This window comes from Magallana gigas, chromosome 1, assembly GCF_963853765.1.
Source record: "Magallana gigas chromosome 1, xbMagGiga1.1, whole genome shotgun sequence".
Taxonomy (NCBI): Eukaryota; Metazoa; Mollusca; class Bivalvia; order Ostreida; family Ostreidae; genus Magallana; species Magallana gigas.
Window position 1 is genome coordinate 14,331,366 of NC_088853.1, and position 23,525 is coordinate 14,354,890.

A 23,525-nucleotide genomic window follows, 5' to 3' on the forward strand; every position below is an offset into this window, starting at 1 on the left:
TTTTGTCACTTATAAGTCTTGGCTAGATACATCTCTGATTAAAATATTTTATTTGTTCAAGAATGTGCTCTATGTTTTCAGAAGGAAAAACTGCTTGAAAATAAGCTGGTTTACGCTAAAAATGCAAAAGTGGCGGGAAACGGTTGTCGTCACGGTGTCATATTTCTAAATTGTGGGCACTTGAACCAAAATGAATATTATGTAAACACATCACATACATATCTGTACTAAGAAAACAAAGAATGATAGTAAAATGATGATGTTCATTTTAGGGGGCCATTTTAGGCCCTTATCATATATAGTCCTTTATATTTGTTTTAATTAAGATACAGGAAGAATGAAATAAAACTTTTGTAGAAAAAAATAAAAGCGCAGATGGGTTTATTCCTATGGTTACAATTATTAAAAAAGCTTTGGATTAACTTGCCATTTTGTGTTTTCCCCCCAATACTCTGATGGGTTTTTGAAATGTTTCTTCATAAGAGAAATTCATTTATTTCACTTATCTCACAACACCTTTCATCTAAATAATTATGTAATTGAAAATTGAAAAAGTATTTTTTGGTTTTGTTTCAAACAAAACTTAATTTATCGGAAATGAGTCTTAAATAATGACACAGCTCTAAATAGTATTGTAAGTTTGTTTCATATTAATTTGCAAGATACTATTTTTAATAGAATGTATTTGCAAGTGTTCCTTTCTGATATGTCATTGAAATTCTAAATTGCAGCTTTCTCTCTGTTAGTTTCCTTAATGTTATCTAAAAAAGAAATGCTGTCAATTATTCACTCCTTAAAAGGGCATATTAAATGTTTCCTTTTCGACGTAAACGAAACGTACAATCTATGAGACGTTTATTTAACAACTCGCCTGAACTTTACGGGATATACGTGCACAAAGCTAAAACATTTACCCGATGTACTGTGCTATTTATGATCAATAAGGTTGCTTATAAAGGTTAGAAACACGCATCAAATACTTCCATTGAAGTGTTATTCACTATGTAATGGCACATGTGATCACTTTATTAGGTTTAAATTTTGCATTTTAATTTTTCTAGACTACAATATATAAATTACGAACATTTGAAATAGCTTACACTAAGCACCTAGAAATGTATAAAAGTCAAAAGATTCTGTTAAAGTTTTAGATTTTATTTCGACAAATATTTTTTCTACATGTTCAAGAAATAAAGCCATTTAATAATAGCCCTTCCTAGCAGTTTTCATCCTTCTTTTTGGGATACCCTTTTGATCCCTTTCCTCTGTAACTTTTCCCCTTTCTACCCCTGTATTTCTTTCCTCTATACTTCCTCCCCTTCTTTCCGGCATATTTTCTTCCCTTTCTTCCGCGATACTTCCTTCCTCTCTTTCCACCGTACCTCTTTCCACCATACCTCTTTCCTTTTCTTCCTCCGTAACCTCGTCGACGTACTTTATTATTTTTCCTCGATCCCTTCCATAGACCTCTATATTTTCCACCTTTTCCTCGTTTTCGGAGACCATAATAACGTCTTCCTATTTTATTTCCAAGTCCTCTGCCTTTACCATATCCCTTTCGGTTTCCTCTGCGTCCAAATTTCTTTAAAAATCGATTTTTTCTTCCTCTCCAACCTACACCGAATCTTTTTCTACCTTTTCCATACCGTTTTTTAAACGGCACACCTGGAAAATATTTGCCACCACCACGTTTTACCGAGCCTTTGTAAGGAGAAACCTATAAATGAAGTAAAATAACAATACTTTAATGTTTAAAATGCCACCACTCTGATACACTTCAATGCACTGGGCAGCTGAATCGTGTGGATACTATTGTGGTATTGTGGTAATCTTTAGTTGCAAGATACTTGTAATGGCCACTGAATGTTATTTTTCCTTTAAAGAATGTATCACTCAAATACTTACGTCACCATATCCTGTAATTTATACAAAAAAAAAAAACAATTAATCAATCATCTATTATAGCTAAATGAATTAATATATATATATATATATATATATATATATATATATATATATATATATATATATATATATAGAGAGAGAGAGAGAGAGAGAGAGAGAGAGAGAGAGAGAGAGAGAGAGAGAGAGAGAGAGAGTTTTATTGTGTAAATAATAAGGACAGGTAATTAATCTATTTTTAATTTTAAATGATCAGTTTAGACTGTAGTTTATGAAACCAAAAAAATAATGATTGATAAAATACATGAATGTATAATTTAAAGACTTCTTATGCAACACTATTCATTATGCAAACGAGGATGCTAGAGTCAACTTAATACAAATTATAAACTAATATGCTTTAATATTAGTATCACATGCCTCTCTTTTTTACTAGTTTTGTATTCTTTTGATATTCCGGGTCTTATTTTTGAGACCAGTATTGAACTAAAATGTAACCACCATAGCACTCTTACCTTTGGCTTCAGTCTCGGAGGAAAACAGCACTATAGCACAAAGTGCTACAAATGCTGACAGCACAATCAGACGGCCCGTGTCTCTGGCGATCATGTTGTGTGATGATGAGTACACCAGAAGTCTGCATGATTTTTATAGCATTACATCTTACACTTCAATAAGTTCTCGATCCGCCCGCCCAAAATCAAGACAGTAATCCGATCGTCACAGATGGTGAGTCCATTTCTAATCAGCTTTAGCAATTCATTTATTATTTCATTACATTCATTTCTAAGCTCGGCACGATTCTTACATTTATTCACAAAATGAACTAAATAAAAAAACTATAACGTTTTTTTTTCTATTTCTAAATTTATTAGATTTTATTAATGATCATTCTTTTTTGTAGAATGATTTTCATGTTTAATGAGGGGTAAAATAACAAGCTTCAACCAATGTCGTACATGTAAGACTATATGTACAGCTGCCAAGACACAACTCATGCAATACATATACACATCGTTAATAACTAGAAATACACATTGATTTTTTACATCTCGCAAAATTGCTTCACTCTATTGCTGATGAATGCATAATGATTAATGTATTCAAATTTATGAATTACAGTAAGTATAACTATTTTGTTGCTTTATGTTTTTTAAAATCCCCCTTTTTAATCACTTACTTGTGGCCATATTTTCATTTTGTGTCAGTTTTCTTTAAAACTTACAATATTTTTTTATAGTTGTGCATTCATCTCCCTTGTATCCAACGTTTAAGTCAAATTTTCTTATTTTGTGGTTGTTGTATGTTGTCCGTCAGTCTATAAACTTGACTGTCAATTCTGACTAATTTTTTTGAACCAATTGGCAAAATTGAAATAAAATACAAAGCATTCATTTAAAATGAATTTAAAATTGTAAAATAATTTTTAAGTATTAAGTATTAAAATACTTTTTAAATGTTGGATAAATGGGAAATGGGAAGATTTTTATGGAATCGAATCTAACAAAGGAGTTAATAAAAATAGAAGTGAATTATCTTTATTGCTCCAATCAAAAAAGGCTGTGTAAACAATCAGCAGATAAGTTACAAATAAACAAAATGCTATAATTCCAGTCTTGAGCGGGAGGCATGATCTCTAAACTACATATCAATTAACGTATAGTGACTTGGAGGCATAACTAGAACTGCTTAACGGCACATCAGCTTCTAATAAATAGGCATATGTCAAACAAAAATATAGATATTGAACTGAATCAAGATTACTTTACGTTTGGAGAATAAAAAAACTATAGAAAATATTAGACAGAGCAATGTTATATCTATAATAACAAAGCAATACATATACAGAAACACGTGCTTAAAAAACCCCCTTATTTTGGCAATAAGATACGCTGTAATTGTGGAAAACAAAATGAATGAATTCAATAACACATGGGAAAAATGGCTACGTTTATAAACATGATTACTCTCTCTCTCTCTCTCTCTCTCTCTCTCTCTCTCTCTCTCTCTCTCTCTCTCTCTTAAGTAAATAAATATTTCAATTTATATCATTTACCTAAAACATTTATGTTTAGGTCAGCAGAAATGTTGCATTTAAATGATATAAAAACCAAATGCCAAATAAAGATAACAATAATCTTTACTATCGTAAATTAAATAATTCCATTTTCAAGTATATAGGTACATGTAATTTTAACTAAAAAGTGAACAAGGGTGTGAGTGTGCATGAGTTAAAAAAAAACCCAAGCCCGAATATTTTGCAAATGTATATGGGTAAAATCATAAAATCTTGTCACTTGATGCATGTTATGAACTGGGGGTAAACTAAGCCAGATGAAGGACACCATGACCTTCGTTTGAATTTTATCGTTAATGTTTCAGACGATCTGCAATCGCAACTTCTCGGGCCTTTCCGGCAAGCTCGGAAAGACACCTCAAATGTATTACCTAGGCGTCCATGACAACCCCCCTTTTTATAAAACTTGATGTAAATACAACACATTTTACGATCTGTTGAGATGTAAGCTAGACTTTGTTAAAGTAAATGATATACCCTAAAATATAACACAGAAGCGAATTATAAGGCTGTCTAGCCGATAGTTATTTTAATGGGAAGCGACTCCATTTTGTATAAAATTGTAACATCCGGTGATGTTAATACATTCGAGGTGTTTTCCGAGCTTGCCGGAAAGGCCCGAGAAGTTGCGATTGAGACGATCTGATTAAAACCAGAAACTCGACCCGCTCCCTTTTATTTTATTGTCGCTACACAAGGATCTGAAGAAACTGATTTAACCTCCTGATGAACTTTGTTTGGACCAATGAAATTGTTGGTTTCATTCCTCGGCTACAAGTTTCGGAAGTCATTCGAGTACAATCTTTGGATTTCTTATGGTGTCTTTTATAAGGAATAAGGAATCATTCTTTTAGTATTATGAGGTGATAATTTTGGTCAGGGCGAGATCAAATCCAATAAAGCCCCAAGGGCTTTATGATAGATTTGATCACGCCCCGACCGAAATTATCACCTCATAATATTCAAAGAATGATTCCTTATTACTTATATTTATATATTTTTTAGCCATCGTACGATTAAATATTTAAATATAAATAAGCAAACCCCGCTGGCGCCTCAATTTGGCGTCACTTGTATTATGGGTTATATAGTACAAAATCGATACGTAGTGTTATCACAGGCAAAGACACTGGAAAATGTAAATATATTAACTTATGCCACGTCTGTAGCTTGTCAAGCCAAAAATTTTGTGATATTGTATAGAGTTGCACACAGCTTATTGAACACTGGCGTGGGAATATAATTCTAACTCCTCCGTTTTTTTGTTGTTTTTGTCCGTACCATTTAAAATTTTAATATATTCAATGTATTAATGAATTTGTCTCCTTGAAAAAAAGTACTCCCGGGTACAATCCATCAAAATTATCAATTATTTTCTGGTATTATGTCTTGTCAGCGGTGATTATTTTTCATTCATGAATTGTGCTTAAGTCCAAATACAAGTGTACTTCCGTTTTACCATATTAACTACATAGTAAAGTTGATAAAACATAACTCACAAACATTGACTACCTGCAATAATATGCTTGCATCAATTAGGTTGCTATTTTCAGCCATCGTAACGTCGACAACTTTCTCACGTGCCTTTGACATGCCATACAATTGAATTTATTTACAATGTATCAAAATATCAGGACCTACTTGAAAGGTCACTTAATCTACTTTAGGTATTTCATAGTAACAGTATGCAATTTCAAATCAATAATAGACGTAGGAAAATCAAACTTTGTTATTAAGAGAATTCAACTACCTCAGTACAGTGTATATGTTAACCCCCTCCAACCTAACTTAAAGAAACAAGAATAGTTTAACAATCTTGATTTTTTGCCTACTTTTCCATCATCCATTAATAATAATCATAATAAAAAGAGTGGTCATATTTGTAAATTTGAACTTAATGTTCGAACAGTAGCTTTACTTGAAATTCATCAGCATTTTATATCAGTAATTCATTTAAATGCATCATTAGATTTTAAACAATATAAGGAAATATAAGCGTACATGTACGTGTGAGTTTAACAATTTTTAGAAAAAGAATAGGTATGCAAAGTAGCTTTTTTGACTTTTGCTAGAATTCTAGGTTAACGCTTTTATGATTCAATTATGTAATGTTGTAAATTTGCCCAAGTTGCTAATGATACATCCTATTTTATCCTAGTTCCCTGAATGTAAAAATATAAACTTATCAAAATATACATGTCACTATATAAAGAACCTAAAAATATAATAGAAACTTGAAAAACATATTAAAATTATAAATTATACGCTTTGATACTGGACCGGTCAGGTATAAAATATATTGATAAGTCTATCAGACACAACTATTCAGTCTATTCTTGTGTTTTAGTTTCTTAAAAACGTAATATTCTGTTGAGTATTTATGGGGAAAACAAAATTCATTTTCACAATTAAAAAAAAATGTAAAACAAAACATGCCACTGATTTAAAATAGAACATGGTAAATCATGAAAAAAAGTTCCAAAATAAGATTAATTGCTAGAAATGTACAGTACAATGGGTATGTCTTATTGTTTCTCAAATATTACTTAAATAAAAATTTAATACTTAGATATTTAATTATCTAAAAACTTCGTACTCTGTAAAAAGCAAAAAAAAAAAAAAAAAAAATCAAATCAAATTCAAATCATAACAAAACCAAACACTCTCAGTTAATAGATACGTGCTCATTAATTCATGTTTAATTGATAAACAATCACGGAGTCAACACAACAGATTTACTAAATTCAAAAACAAAAAAAATATGAAAATAAAATATACGAATCTGCATTTTACAAAAGAACTAACGACAAAGTCGTAAATATTTTCAGTCTCATAGAATGGTCTTCATCAAAATCCATATACAAACTTTTTTTTACAACTATTCTGATTTCATAATTTATTTTTTACAACCATTAAAATAAAACATTGATTAGTTAGTTATTAACAATCATTCATTAATCCGGTCGTAGGTCATTAGTTCTTTTGTAATACGCAGCCCTGGTTTTCTAATCTATGTTTATCTACAATCTTAAAGTTCTAATAAATAGTTGCGTTAATTTCATCGCTGACTGCTATGAAAGCCCTTTTCTTTTCCACGTCTCCCAGACGTGTGGGAATTCGTATCCAACCTCGTGTGTCCGTGCAAGAAGCTGACGCAGACGACAGTATTTACAGTTGTATTCCTGTTGATCTGTGAACACAATCGCATGGGGCTGGAACTGTACGTAGTCAATGTTATCGATCAGCGATGTTGACGTCAGCATTTCTATGACGTCAAATTCACATCCTTCACAATTAATTGTGAGTAGATTTAATGAGTGACACCCTAACCCAATCTGCAAGAAGAAGTCTATCACATTAAATATTTTGATAGTTTCTGTCTTGACGCCTTTCTTAATATCGTCTCTCAGCAAAGAAGTAGCTTCAGCGTGTACTGCAATTTGTAGCTCCTTTGGAGTTTTAGCAAGGCCAAAGCTGTAAGCTGTGACTGTTGATTTAAGTGAGAGATCCTCCACCTTTTTGGTGAACCTTTTATAAAAACTAGGGACTGGCTCCAAAACAACATAACGCTTAGTACCTGTTGTTTCTACAAGTTTCGCCATCAAGCCACCTAGGTAACCCCCGATTTCGATGATTGCAACGTCCGGTTTCATTTTCAACATTTTGAAGTAGGAATATATTATGCTTCTATCTCTATTATACCTATGCATGGAATGATCTCGAACACCATTTACGTTCTTATTTCTTTCTACACATCCGTAAAAAGTGTCGTTTTCCTGTGTTGAAAATTTTCTCCTACTCTTTGGTTTAATCTTTCCAATGCATTTATCTGCTGTTGTGTTCTTCCATATAGGGACCACTTTTTCAAGTTCCTTAGGCATTTTGGGGGCTATACCAGAGGGTTGAAAGACTACTTCATCTTTCAGACTTGGACACGGTCCAGCCTCCAGATCTGCAGGTCGTATGTCTGCCGTGATCGTAACCGTATATTCGTTAAGGTGGTGGGACATGAAGTAAAATCCAGTTACAACAATGAACAAAACAGACAACACGAAAGCCTGTGCATAGTTCTGCCTCATTTTCCTAAAATGATTAAAAACAGATGTTTATCAAAGATTGTGTAAGTAATATTGACAAGAAAAAAAAACTAAAGAAAAGTTTGCCAAATTTAATTGAAACAACAGGGAACTTAAAAAATACTGCATAATATATATTTTTTTATGAAGTACACCCCTTCTTCCCCGAAAATAATACGGAAACTACAACATGGTTATCGGCCCATATCGGACTTTTTATCAGTTTTTGTACTTTCAGAACTTGGCGCAGAGTGCATATAAAAACATAGTTGTTTATGTAATGATTTTCATTTGAAATGACCATTCTCCTAACATGCAATATTGACATTGCACACTATTTGGATGTTAAGTGTTTCGACAGCTATGACATTTTTTACACCATAACACAGATAGGGTGTTCAAAAGCTAAAATTATGAGTTTTATGTTTACGTCACATGCGCTGGATTCTGTTAAACTGCAACGTCAGAAGGCAAAAATCAAAATTCACGGTTGTGGTTTTAAACTTACCTTAGGATAAAACAGGGATTTTAATTTATTCATCACATTTGCAGACAATGCAGGAAGTAAAACAATGTTAAAAATGCATTTTAACTTTTCTTTAAAGATATACTGTATACAGGGAAATATTCGCTCCTGTTTTATTTTCGCCCCTTTCGCCCTCGTTGCCAAAGGGCGAAATTAGGACTAGGCGAATCCATTGTCGCAAATGATATTTTTGTTAACACAACTGTATTTAGGCGAATTCAAGACGGGGTGAAACCGTTTGCAAGTGTAAATGGGCAAAATTACGTGGGGCGAAAATAATACTGTAAATAGTATTTCATAGTTCATAACTGAACTGTACATGTATATGCAATCAAATTTTGAAAAGGCTCTGATCGCTTTCCTCAATTTGTGTGCACACCGGAATGTGACTTTATTTTTCAAAACATAACGATTTAATGCTTATTATTAACATTTTTATAATGATTTCATCAAATATGAAGAACATATATCTTTCTTTCAACAACGAAATCATGTTTGAGATATGACACTTTAAGGTGAGGTAGTTAAAGGGAGATAACTCACATTTGATTGTGACGTAGCACCAATTACCCTAAGGCTTTATTTCAGATATGAAGACCATAAAATCCATGATACACAATTTGCATTAAATTTAAAATATGACGTATTAACGAACCCCCAATTAATGGCAGCGGTGACACACACAGTCAATAAGTAGTGGACTAACGCACTTGCATAAGGTATGACTGTATATAAAAAAACCCACCATATATATTTATGGTTAAGGGGGATGTACGGCCATATTGTACATTTGAGGATGAGAATGTAAACATTTTTAATTATTTTTTTTGGTTCAATAATGTAAAATTTGAAAATTCTAGACCTGTGAAAGTATTTCAATTATACACAGCAAAATGTGCCACACACGTTTCAGATACGTTAAACATGTGTGATACGTATGTGACCACGTACGTTTAACGTGATTTAAGTACCACGTGTGTTTATAACATATGTGTAACATGTGGTTGAGATCTACATATGTAAAACATAGGATTCACATACGTTTAACATATGTAAAATCTAACGTATGTTAAACATATGTAATTTTGAACGTATGTTATCACACGTATCTTTACCTTACGTTTCTCAACGTATGTGTAATATAACGTACGGTTTGACTTCACGTGTGTGTTTCGTATTTTTACCGTATGTTGTACATGTGTTTAGCTCAAACATATGTGAAACGTATGTGGCACAATTAGCTGTGTAATGTTTAATGCAATTTAATATCGACAGATTTCCCATACATGGAAATCTCCATGTTGTTACGTATTATTTATCGGAATAAACAATAAAATCAAGTATAATTTCATAAATTCCCAATATTGTTATCTAATAACGTAGCGCAGCGGATTTGTACGAAAGCCGAGAAGGATCATTCGAGATTCGAGATTCAAAATACGAGATTTTCGAAACTTGAATCTCGTTTTTCGAATCACGTATTTTGAATCTCGAATCTCGAATAATCCTTCTCGGCTTTCGTAGATTTGAGAGTTTACTACGGACAAATCAAAAACGTACCTGGCATGCATTGCTTTTCGACAGGTTGCATCCGAAATTGACCCTTGCTGAGATGTAAAAGTGTCCGTTTCAACGAAAAGTGGCCTTTATGCATATACACCGAAAAATGGCAGAAAAAGCTACACATCTATATTTGTTTGACCTCGAATATTCTTCATCTGGGTGTGTTTTGCTCTGTAATTCATCAAGAAAAGTTATTAGAGATATCGTGATAAAGAATTAGGAGTGCTTAGGGTCAATATCGGCCCCCACTAAAAGATTAATGATATCTTTTTCTATTTTAATGCTTTGGATGTCTTTTAATCAAAAACAGGATCAAATTGTTCGGATAAATCAATGTTGGACGAAAATGTAAGTTTGAAGAAATGACCCCGGCAATGTCTGAATGTATTAAATTTGGCATTATTGAGAAAAATTCGAGTGTACTTCGCCAATATTGATCAAGTTATAGCTGACATGATTTAATTTTTACATCTACAAAGTATTATTTTAATTTTTAGCTCTGTAGAAACAGCCAGACTGAAATCTATACGCCCCACTTTACTAATTTAGTGAATTTTACTAACTTTTCATAATCAATTTATTTATTAATCACAAGAAAGATGTTCATATCAAAATTAAAAATATAACGCGGGTTATGGATTTTTTCTGCATTGTCGCTACCTTCATACCCCGAATGAATAACCAAAGATGGCATTTTTTAGGTTTAAATAATAACATTTGGTCGCCATACTAGTTTTTATCGCACCTTTATTACGACTTGGATATATACCTGCCAAAAAAGTTATGGTCAGTTGCTTCTCGACTGAGGTATTCAGGTTGCACGGACTTATAGAACCATTTTAACAAGACCTTGGACTTTCAGTAGGATGTAACGATCTATTTCTTGCGTCAAAACAAGTTAAAATGACACTGGTTTCAAGTGAAATATACCCCGATTGCGCAGTCTTTGCTCAAAAGCCAGACAAATCGTGTTGATTTCAAAGAGCCATGCCTGAGAGGCCTACAATGAAATAGACAGGCCTACGTCACATTGCCGTTTGATTCAACAACCCAAAGTCCAAGCTCTTGTTAAAATGGTTCTAAATAACAGCAATGCACATTATAATAATACGTTTCTATACTTAGAAATTAAGACTTTTTGGCAAGAAACTACGAAATGCCTGCACCAGTGTGACTGCTTATAAATTTGATATTTCGACACATGTGGGATTATGTCCTATGATATAATTGAATAATACCTGATAAGTAATTATTGTAAAATTAACGAAAAACCTACTTTCATTTTCGATAAACTAGCCCGAATTAGCAAAAATAAGGGTAAGGTGGTAGACACGCTTTGGTGGATCCAAGTCACTGGGAATTTGCATCAAAATGTATGCTTGCAATGAAATAATATTGAATGACTACGTAAAGGGTGAATATATTTACTAGGAACTTATAAAGCACAAAGATGTTAAAATTTGACAAACGTTGAATAATGAAATAATTCAATTCCTTTCTTGAATGAATGAGGGATTTTAGTTTTGATATATAGAACTCTTGCGAAGCGCGACCTCTGGTGAGAAAATGGGATATAAATTTCCAGTTTTTAACTACAAGAATGATGACACATTAGGGTTTAGACAAATCAGCAATTCAAACTGATTTGATAAATACAAATTATAATTTCTAAATACTGGGTACAGAAAGTGTAACTTATTATACATGTATAATAATACATTGTTTTGCGCTGAAATACAAACCATCGTAAAATGCATGATTGAAAACCAAAATGCATTAATTTTGTTTCATAACCCCTCAAATTCATTTTTATTGAAATGCGCTATGACAAAGAGCAATAGAGCAACAATTGTTAATTTACATCGACTAAGTACATCAAAATGTTCAATATGATAAAAGTAATAAAATAACATATTTTTTGGACTACCTAAATAATTCTATGATAAATTGATAATTCTACTTAACCATATTACACAAGTCATGTACTTCATTCAAAATAATTCCGAGTAAGCCCGCTTTAAATAAACATTATACCTGTATTATACGGATAATTCATTAAAGATTTCCATGTGTGTTCTGACACTAAATAATACTCCTTGCGCTGGTATTTCAAAAAATCTTATACACTTTACCATTTGTTGGGTTTCCGTTTAATGTTCTATTTATTTGTATAATTCAATTTTGATATCATATGCGTTTTGTTCGGTAAATTGTTGAAGGAAAAGGAATATTATTAAAAAAGTTTAACCTTTGTACATACTGAAACAACAAGATTTTATCAAGTCTGAAATATTTTTAAGTAAAATTTATTACAACTGCTAGTTCCTAAAAAAATTATCATATTTTTACCTGCTACATACACCTGTACATGACAGAATAATAGAAACGATTTTATGCATGTGTTTGCTTCGTTGTCAAGGACTAATATTAAAGCTATAGTCTAAAGTTTACATTTCTAGTTACACCGCTTTATGAAGTGCAAAATACGCCCGACCAAATTTTTGGTGTAAATCCTCTGACTAGACTAAAGTTAGGCCCAAAATGTAGGCCTCTTTATGAAACGAGCCCCTGGTGAATAAATTACCCGAATGCAGTAAAAAAAAGTGTCGCGTTGCTTTAAAGGCAAGAATAATGGCCATATATAATATCAAAAGTCATTATATTAACGGGCCACCTTCAAATACCCCTGTGCTTTTTTGTGATTAAATCTAGATATACATGTAAAAGGTTTAATTTGAATATTTTCCTGTATCTGTATACAGAGGAGATACTGAAATAGTATTATAATGACCAGGACATGCCTGATTGCGGTTCAGGTCCATGGCCCGACTTCACAGATCTCTGTGTCTCCATTTACCGTAATCAATAATAACACGGATAATTTGACCTTTAACCCTTTACACGGTTTGTCTGTACAACAAGCAATGTTAGTCAACTTGTTTTTTTCTTTAATTTTTGTTTTTCAGTTGTACTTTACGGGACCAAAGACCACAAAATTGAAGAAAAAAAAGTGTTCGATTGATTATTATATTTTGTTTAGAGGAATAAAAAATATCATCTGGTGAATAAATATTTTCTCGTTCTCAGAAGAATCAAATTCATGTGTAATGCCTGTCACAAATCATGATAAATCAAACAATATATTGTAAATATAGTAGTTAATAGTTCGTCCTAGCGCAGCGCTTCAATTGAACACGTATAATTGTATAATTAATTCGATAGATCGATATTTTGCGAATGTTTATGTCAGGTTTGTTACGAGAGAGAGAGAGAGAAAGAGAGAGAGAGAGAGAGAGAGACGGATGGACGGACAGGTGTGATTTACCTGTGAATGTTTGTGGTAGATATTATTTTATTATTTTAGTAGAAATCTTTTGTATGTACATGTAACAACGTTAACACTTGATGAGAAAAAAGCGACACATATATTGTTAGATTAAGCATGCATATTATTTCCTTTAAATAATTCACATTGAAATCATATTAAAAGAGAAAAAAACATGGATGGTAGTTGTTAAATTTATACTTAGAAGAGTATCTTATAAAAGGACAGCAAATATTCATATTTTATATCTTATACATTAAGATATTTTTCTAAAGAAAAAAATCAAAGCTAAAAATATGAAATCTTTTTAAATTTGAAGGTTAACTGATGAATTATCTGTTGACCATTAGGTTTCCTGAAAAATATTTACTTCTTCCAAATGGAAATCAGTGACATAATCAATATTTACACGGTTTAAAAAATAACACTGTTTCGACAATACCTTTTTTATCGTTCTTTGAAAAGGAATGACAACATTAACATTAGTTGTTTATTTAGAACAAAAACTAAAACAAAAGAGAGAGATCAATGTGTTCTATTTCATGTGCAATACAGGCACGTAGCATCAGGGGGGCCCCCCACTTTTTCTCGCAGCAAGATATTTTTTAAAATTTACATATAAAAAAATGAATTATAATGGAGTTGCCCCCCCCCCACTTTTTTTGAAGTTAATAAAAAATTGATATGAAAAAAAGGAAATGAGTAGTCAAATTGAATATTACCCCCCCCCCCACGGATTAGGAATTTCATGATTTGGAGGGAAAGAAATTTTGGTAGGGAGGATTTTTTTTTGGAAGTATAGTTGATCCCCCCCCCCCACCCCGGATTAGGATTTTGAAGATTTTTGGAAACTTTAAATTTCCCTTTTTTTTCTGTTGCTTGTCAAGATTTTTTGGATGGGCCTGGCCCCCTCACTTTCAAAAACGATGCTACGTGCCTGTCAATATTACTTACGAAACGAGAGTAAATCATGGCTTATTGATAATGCAGGAAGAACAAAGGAGTAAATGAAAGTAATATTTAGTTAAATGCAGCATAGTACCATAGTCTAGTCTGTATTTTATATAAGAAATATTTTACCATCGAATATTTTCTTATTGCGTAATATTTAATGCTACTATTGGTTTTTTTGTTTGTTTGTTTCGTCGTATCTTACGTCTTTTAGTACAACGGGACCATTGATTTCACCCATTTTTTTAATACATAAGGTTATCGTTGCTGGCTGATAAACAAAGTTCGGGCTTATCTCTGTGTTGCACAATGCACTTTAGTATTTTGAATGTCCTTTCCTCACTTGTTTCACAATAAAGGAATGTGTACAAGCCCTCGATAACCTTATGCTGAACTATTGGTTTTTTTTCATGGAGAGAAAAACTCTTCTTTTTTCGATATGCGGACTGTGTGTGATTTTCAAAATTATTTATTCGTGATATTACATAGATCAATAAAAATTCAATAAGTTAAGAGAATTGTAAATAGAAAGGAACTCCAAGTCAAAAAACTCTGTTACAAATATCACATAAACCTTCCATACATGTATTTGTAATGGGGGAGAAATCAAGCCACATATACTTACGGTTATGAGAATTCCATTAAAATCCTGTTCAAAATGGCCAATTTTTTTCTGCGCATGTGCAGGTCCAGTGTCCTCTTTAGACTGTGACAGAAAAACAGTAATTTATTCTTTATAAGTAATAAACCGATATCTAAAATGTAATGACCCATTGTTAAAAAAACCCTACAGACTTGGTTGCTGGTTTTGAAATATCAAGTTGACATTTTTATTCCAAAATATTTAGTAGGGTGTAAACCGTGGCAATGGCGCAGTTGACGATTTTACCTGGTTTTTATACGGGTCGCTGCATCTCTAAACTATAAAACACCGACAGATAAAGGCAGGCTTTCGCCAAAGGTCACATACAGATAAACCTTTTCATTTTTTTTTTTAAATACCACAATAAAGAAAAGAAACGCATACATGAATTAATTATAAAATTAACATAAATATAAAACGAAAAGTTAAATTTTAACACACATGTGCACTTGGCGTGAATCGCAGCCGGCTTGGTGACTTATGGAGTTTCAAACAGCATTTTTATCTTTCAAATTCAAACCGATTGTCAAATATCGTCGGATTTGAGTTCAAATTGATTTGAATTATTTTTTTATTGGGGGGGGGGGGGGCACTTAGCATATACAAACTTGAGATTTCCATTACAATGCCAATTTGTTTATTAACCGTATTATCTCCAAGAAAAGGTTGAGGGATGTTAATCTGCTTTTTGTCAATATACGAATAGAAATTAAATTTTGAAGGAGCTATCCCTCTGATAAATGGTTTCGTTATTCTTTTGTTTTGTTTTGTTTTGCTTTTTAGCTCACCTGAGCTGAAAGCTCACAATGGGGGCTCGAAGTTTTACATAGGAATATGTAGAGTAAATCTTTAAAAATCTTCTTCTCAGAAGCTAATCAGCCAGGAAAGCTGAAACTTGTGTGGAAGCATTCTCAGGTAGTGTAGATTTCAAGTTGTGAAAATCATGACCCCTGGATGTAGGATGGGGCCACAATGGGGGCTCGAAGTTTTACATAGGAAAATATAGAGTAAATACTTAAAAATCTTCTTCTCAGAAGCTAATCACCCAGGAAAACTGAAACTTGTGTGGAAGCAACCTCAGGTAGTGTAAATTCAAAGTTGTGAAAATCATGATCCCTTGGGGTAGGGTGGGGCAACAAAGGGGGCTCGAAGTTTAACATAGGAATACATAGAATAAATCTTTAAAAATCTTCTTCTCAGAAACTAATCAGCCAGGAAAGCTGAAACCTGTGTGGAAGCATCCTCAAGAAGTGTGCATTTAAAACTGTGAATATCATGACCCCTGGGGGTAGGATCGGGCCACAACGGGGGGTCGAATTTTTACAGAGGAATATATAGAGTAAATCTTTAAAAATCTTCTTCTGAGAAACTAATCAGCCAGGAAAGCTGAAACCTGTGTGGAAGCATCTTCAGGTAGTGTAAACTCAAAATTGTGAAAATCATAATCCCTGGAGGTAGGGTGGGGCAACAATGGGGATTCGAAGTTTTACATAGGAATATATAGAGTACATCTTTAAAAATCTTCTTCTCAGAAACTAATCAGCCAGGAAAGCTGAAACCTGTGTGGAAGCATCCTCAAGAAGTGTGCATTTAAAGCTGTGAAAATCATGGCCCCTGGGGGTAAGATGGGGCCACAACGGAGGGATCGAAGTTTTACATAGGAATATATAGAGTAAATCTTTAAAAATCTTGTTCTGAGAAACTAATCAGCCAGGAAAGCTGAAACCTGTGTGGAAGCATCCTCAGGTAGTGTAAACTCAAAGTTGTGAAAATCATGATCTCTGGAGGTAGGGTGGAGCCACAATGGGGGCTCCAAGTTTTACATAGGAATATATAGAGTACATCTTTAAAATTTTTTTTCTCAGAAACTAATCAGCCAGGAAAGCTGAAACCTGTGTGGAAGCATTCTCAGGTAGTGTTAATTTAAAGTTGCGAAAATCATGACCAATGGATGTAGGGTGGGGCAACAATGGGGATTCGAAGTTTTACATAGGAATATATAGAGTACATCTTTAAAAATCTTCTTCTCAGAAACTAATCAGCCAGGAAAGCTGAAACCTGTGTGGAAGCATCCTCAAGAAGTGTGCATTTAAAGCTGTGAAAATCATGGCCCCTGGGGGTAAGATGGGGCCACAACGGGGGGATCGAAGTTTTACATAGGAATATATAGAGTAAATCTTTAAAAATCTTGTTCTGAGAAACAAATCAGCTAGGAAAGCTGAAACCTGTGTGGAAGCATCCTCAGGTAGTGTAAACTCAAAGTTGTGAAAATCATGATCCCTGGAGGTAGGGTGGGGCCACAATGGGGGCTCCAAGTTTTACATAGGAATATATAGAGTACATCTTTAAAAAATTTTTTTCTCAGAAACTAATCAGCCAAGAAAGCTGAAAATTGTGTGGAAGCATTCTCAGGTAGTGTAGATTTAAAGTTGTGAAAATCATGACCAATGGATGTAGGGTGGGGCCACAATGGGGGTCGAAGTTTTACATAGGAATATATAGCGTAAATCCTTTAAAAACTTCTTCTCAGAAGCTAATCAGCCAGGAAAGCTGAAACTTGTGTGGAAGCATTGTCTGGTAGCGAAGATTCAAAGTTGTGAAAATCATGACCACACAGGGGTAGGGTGGGACCACAATGGTGACTCGAAATTTTACATATGAATATATTGAGTAAATCGTTAAAAATCTTCTTCTCAGAAACTAATCAGCCAGGAAAACTGAATCTAGTGTGGAAGCATCCTCAAGAAGTGTGCATTTTAAGTTATGAAAATCATGACCCCTAAAGGTAGGGTGGGGTCACAATGGGGGCTCCAAGTTTTACATAGCAATATATAGAGTAAATCTTTAAAAATCTTCTTCTCAGAGACTAATAAGCCAGGAAAGCTGAAACTTGTGTGGAATCTTTCTCTGGTAGTGTAAATTCAAAGTTGTGAAAATCATGACCCCTGGATGTAGTTTTACATTGGAATATATAGGGTAAATATTTCAAAAATTTCTTCTCAGAAACTAATAAGCCATGAAAGCTGAAACTTGTGTGGAATCTTTCTCTGGTAGTGTAAATTCAAAGTAGTGAAAATCATGACCCCTGGATGTAGGGTGGGGCCACAATGGGGGCTGGAAGTTTTATATACATGTAAGAATATATAGAGTAAATCTTTAAAAAACTTTTTTTAAGAAACTAATCAGTCAGGAAAGCTGAAACTTGTGTGGAAGTATTCTCAATAAGTGTACATTTAAAGTTGAGAAAATTAAGACCCCTGAATGTAGGGTGGGGCCAAAATGGGGGCTCGAAGTTTTACATAAGATTACATAGAGTAAATTTTTAAAAATCTACTTCTCAGAAACTAATCAGCCAGGAAAGCTGAAACTTGTGTGAAAGTATCCTCAGGTAGCGTAGATTCAAAGTTGTGAAATTCATGACCCCAATGTGTAGGGTGGGGCCACAATGGGGGCTCGAAGATTTACATAGGAATATATAGACTAAATCTTTAAAAATCTTCTTCTAAGAAACTAATCAGAGAGGAAATCTAAAACTTGTGTGGAAGCATCTTCAGGTAGTGTAGATTCAAAGTTGTGAAAATCATGACCACTGGGGGTAGGGTGGGCCACAATGGGGGCTCGAAGTTTTACATAAGGAATATATAGAGTAAATTTTTAAAAATCTTCTTCTCAGAAACTAATAAGCAAGGAAAGCTGAAACTTGTGTGGAAACATCCCTAGGTTGTGTTGATTCAAAGTTGTGAAATTCATGACCCGGGGGGATAGGGTGGGGCCACAATGGGGTGCTAAAACTTTACATAGAAATATATCGAATAAATCTTTAAAAATCTTCTTCTCAGAAACTAATCAGTGAGGAAAGCTGAAACTTGTGTGAAAGCATCCTTAGGTAATGTGGATTGACAGTTGTGAAAATCATGATCCCTGGGAGTAGGGTGGGCGAAAATTCTGGGGGGGGGGGGGGTCGAAGTTTTACATAGGAATATAAAGAGTAAATCTTTAAAAATCTTCTTCTCAGAAACTAATCAGCCAGAAAAGCTGAAACCTGTGTGGAAGCATCCTCAAGAAGTGTGCATTTAAAACTGTGAATATCATGACCCCTGGGGGTAGGATCGGGCCACAACGGGGGGTCGAATTTTTACATAGCAATATATAGAGTAAATCTTTAAAAATCTTCTTCTCAGAAACTACATGTAATAAGCCAGGAAAGCTGAAACTTGTGTGGAATCTTTCTCTGGTAATGTAAATTCAAAGTTGTGAAAATCATGACCCCTGGATGTAGTTTTACATTGGAATATATAGAGTAAATATTTAAAAAAATTCTTCTCAGAAACTAATAAGCCAGGAAAGCTGAAACTTGTGTGGAATCTTTCTCTGGTAGTGTAAATTCAAAGTAGTGAAAATCATGACCCCTGGATGTAGGGTGGGGCCACAATGGGGGCTGGAAGTTTTATATAAGAATATATTGAGTAAATCTTTAAAAAACTTCATTTAAGAAACTAATAAGTCAGGAAAGCTGAAACTTGTGTGGAAGTATTCTCAATAAGTGTACATTTAAAGTTGTGAAAATCAAGACCCCTGGATGTAGGGTGGGGCCAAAATGGGGGCTCGAAGTTTTACATAAGATTACATAGAGTAAATTTTTAAAAATCTACTTCTCAGAAACTAATCAGCCAGGAAAGCTGAAACTTGTGTGAAAGTATCTTCAGGTAGTGTAGATTCAAAGTTGTGAAATTCATGACCCCAATGTGTAGGGTGGGGCCACAATGGGGGCTCGAAGATTTACATAGGAATATATAGAGTAAATCTTTAAAAATCTTCTTCTCAGAAACTAATCAGAGAGGAAAGCTGAAACTTGTGTAAGCATCTTCAGGTAGTGTAGATTCAAAGTTGTGAAAATCATGACCACTGGGGGTAGGGTGGGCCACAATGGGGGCTCGAAGTTTTACATAAGGAAATACATAGAGTAAATTTTTAAAAATCTTCTTCTTAGAAACTGATCACCCAGTAAAAAAGAAACTTGTGTGGAAGCAACCTCAAGAAGAGTACATTTTAAGTTGTGAAAATCATGACCCCTGGATGTAGGGGGTTGGCCACAATGGAGACTCGAAGTTTTACATAGGAATATATAGGATAAATATTAAAAAAACTTCTTTTAAGAAACTAATCAGTCAGGAAAGCTTAAACTTGTGTGAAAGCATACTAAGGTAATGTGGATTCAAAGTTGGGAAAACCATGATCCCTGGGAGTAGGGTGGGCAACAATTCGGGGGGGGGGGTCGAAGTTTTACATAGGAATATCTAGAATAAATCTTTAAAAAAATTTTTCTCAGAAACTAATCAGCTAGAAGATCTCAAACTTGTGTGGAAACATCCCTAGGTTGTGTTGATTCAAAGTTGTGAAATTCATGACCCGGGGGGATAGGGTTGGGCCACAATGGGGTGCTAAAACTTTACATTGAAATATATCGAATAAGTCTTTAAAAATCTTTTTCTCAGAAACTAATCAGTGAGGAAAGCTGAAACTTGTGTGAAAGCATACTTAAGTAATGTGGATTGACAGTTGTGAAAATCATGATCCCTGAGAACAGGGTGGGCGAAAATTCTGGGGGGGGGGGGGTCGAAGTTTTACATAGGATTATACAAAGTAAATCTTTAAAAATCTTCTTCTCAGAAACTAATCAGCCAGAAAAGCTGAAACTTGTGTGGAAGCATTCTCAGGTAGTGTAGATTCAAGTTGTGAAATTCATGATCCCTGGGGGTAGGGTGGGGCCGCAATGGGGTCTCGAAGTTCTACATAGGAATACATAGAGTAAATTTTTAAAAACCTTCTTCTCAGAAACTAATCAGCCAGGAAAGCTGAAACTTGTGTGGAATTATTCTCAGGTAGTGTTATTTCAAAATTGTGAAATTCATGATCCCCGGGGGTAGGGTGGGGCCACAATGGGGGGTCGAAGTTTTACATAGGAATGTATAGAGTAAATCTTTAAAAATCTTCTTCTCAGAAACTAATCATCCAGAAAAGCTGAAACTTGTATGGAAGCATTCTCAGGTAGTGTATATTCAAAGTTGTGAAATTCATGATCCCTGGGGGTAGGGTGAAGCCACAATGGGGAGTAGAAGTTTTACATAGGAATGTATAGAGTAAATCTTTAAAAATCTTCTTCTCAGAAACTAAACAGCCAGGAAAGCTGAAACTTGTATGAAAGTATCCTCAAGTAGTGTAGATTCAAAGTTGTGAAATTCATGACCACTGGGGGTAGGGTGGGACCACAATGGGGACTCGAAGTTTTACATAGGAATAGATAAAGTAAATTTTTAAAATACTTCTTCTCAGAAACCAACAAGCCAGGAAAGCTGAAACTTGTGTGGAATCTTTCTCTGGTAGTGTAAATTCAAAGTTGTGAAAATTATGACCCCTGGATGAAGGGTGGAGTCACATTTGGGGCTGGAAGTTTTATATAAGAATATATTGAGTAAATCTTTAAAAAACTTCTTTTAAGAAACTAATCAGTCAGGAAAGGTGAAATTTAAGTGGAAGTATTCTCAATAAGTGTACATTTGAAGTTGTGAAAATCATGACCCCTGGATGTAGGGTGGGGCCACAAGGGGGCTCGAAGTTTTACATAAGATTACATAGAGTAAATTTTTAAAAAATCTACTCCTCAGAAACTAATCAGCAAGAAAAAGGTAGTGTAGATTCAAAGTTGTGAAATTCATGACCCCCAGGGGTAGGGTGGGGCCACAATGGGGGCTCGAAGTTTTACATAGGAATATATAGAGTAAATCTTTAAAAATCTTATTCTCAGAAACTAATCAGAGAGGAAATATAAAACTTGTGTGGAAGCATCTTCAGGTAGTGTATATTCAAAGTTGTGAAAATCATGATCCCTGGGGGTAGGGTGGGCCACAATTGTGGGGGGGGGGGCTCGAAGTTTAACATAGGAATATATAGAGTAAATCTGTGAAAATCTTCTTCTCAGAAAAAATTAGCCAGGAAAGCTGAAACTTGTGTGGAAGCATCCTCTGGTAGTGTAGATTCAAAGTTGTGATATTCCTGACCCCCGGGGGAAAGGTGGGACAACAATGGGGGGTTCAAGTTTTACATAGGAATATATAGGGTAAATATTTAAAAATCTTCTTCTTAGAAACTAATCAGCCAGGAAAGCTGAAACTTGTGTGACTGCATTCTCGGGTAGTGTAGATTCAAAATTGTGAAAATCATGACCCCTGAGGGTAGGGTGGGGCCAAAATGGGTGCTCGAAGTTTTACATAGGAATATATAGGGTAAATATTAAAAAATCTTCTTCTTAGAAACTAATCAGCCAGGAAAGCTGAAACTTGTGTGAATGCATTCTTGGGTATTGAGATTCAGAGTTGTGAAAATCATAATCCCTGAGGGTAGGGTGGGGCCACAATGGTGGCTCGAAGTTTTACATAGGAATATATTGTGTAAATATTAAATCTTCTTCTTAGAAACTAATCAGCCAGGAAAGCTGAAACTTATGTGAATGCATTCATGACCCCTGAGGGTAGGGTGGGGCCACAGTGTGGGCTCGAAGTTTTACATGGGAATATATAGGGCAAATTTTTAAAAATCTTCTTAATAGAAACCAATCAGTCAAGAAAGCTGAAACTTGTGTGACTGCATTCTCGGGTAGTGTAGATTCAAAGTTGTGAAAATCATGACCCCTGAGGGTAGGGTGGGGCCACAATGGGGGCTCGAAGTTTCACATAGGAATATATAGAGAAAATCTTTAAAAATCTTCTTCTCAGAAACTGATCAGCCAGTAAAAAAGAAACTTGTGTCGAAGCATCCTCAAGAAGGGTACATTTTAAGTTGTGAAAATCATGACCCCTGGATGTAGGGTTGGCCGCAATGGGGGCTCGAAGTTTTACATAGGAATATATGGGATAAATATTAAAAAAACTTCTTTTAAGAAACTAATCAGTCAGGAAAGCTTAAACTTGTGTGGAAGCATCCTTAGGTAATGTGGATTCAAAGTTGGGAAAATCATGATCCCTGGGGGTAGGGTGGGCACAAATTCGGGGGGGGGGGAGGTCGAAGTTTTACATAGGAATATCTAGAATAAATCTTTAAAAATCTTTTTCTCAGAAACTAATCAGCTAGAAGATCTCAAACTTGTGTGGAAACATCCCTAGGTTGTGTTGATTCAAAGTTGTGAAATTCATGACCCGGGGGGATAGGGTGGGGCCACAATGGGGTGCTAAAACTTTACATAGAAATATATCGAATAAATCTTTAAAAATCTTCTTCTCAGAAACTAATCAATGAGGAAAGCTGAAACTTGTGTGAAAGCATCCTTAGGTAATGTTGATTGACAGTTGTGAAAATCATGATCCCTGAGAGTAGGGTGGGCGAAAATTCTGGGGGGGGGGGGGTCGAAGTTTTACATAGGAATATATAGAGTAAATCTTTAAAAATCTTCTTCTCAGAAACTAATC

The 23,525-nt window shown here is 34.3% G+C and overlaps 2 protein-coding genes across 2 annotated transcripts; both read right to left on the reverse strand.

Moving 5' to 3' along the window:
* Positions 1-1,134: 1,134 nt before the first annotated feature.
* Positions 1,135-2,533, reverse strand: LOC105337877 (TATA-binding protein-associated factor 2N-like). Its single transcript, XM_011442804.3, has 3 exons — positions 2,418-2,533; positions 1,906-1,916; positions 1,135-1,717 (listed from the first exon to the last, which is right to left on the reverse strand). The coding sequence occupies exons 1-3, from the start codon at positions 2,509-2,511 to the stop codon at positions 1,217-1,219; spliced, it is 606 nt and encodes a 201-aa protein (XP_011441106.2). The 5' UTR covers positions 2,512-2,533; the 3' UTR covers positions 1,135-1,216.
* A 298-nt stretch (positions 2,534-2,831) lies between these two features.
* Positions 2,832-15,275, reverse strand: LOC105338292 (uncharacterized). Its single transcript, XM_066083715.1, has 3 exons — positions 15,046-15,275; positions 10,142-10,315; positions 2,832-8,062 (listed from the first exon to the last, which is right to left on the reverse strand). Exons 2-3 carry the CDS (start codon positions 10,150-10,152, stop codon positions 7,051-7,053), a joined length of 1,023 nt encoding a protein of 340 aa, XP_065939787.1. The 5' UTR covers positions 10,153-10,315; positions 15,046-15,275; the 3' UTR covers positions 2,832-7,050.
* Between the last annotated feature and the right edge of the window lie 8,250 nt (positions 15,276-23,525).

What these genes read in the sequence shown, in the direction of transcription:
- LOC105337877 (XM_011442804.3), bottom strand. Translation starts at nt 2,511, where the DNA reads ATGATCGCCAGAGACACGGGCCGTCTGATTGTGCTGTCAGCATTTGTA.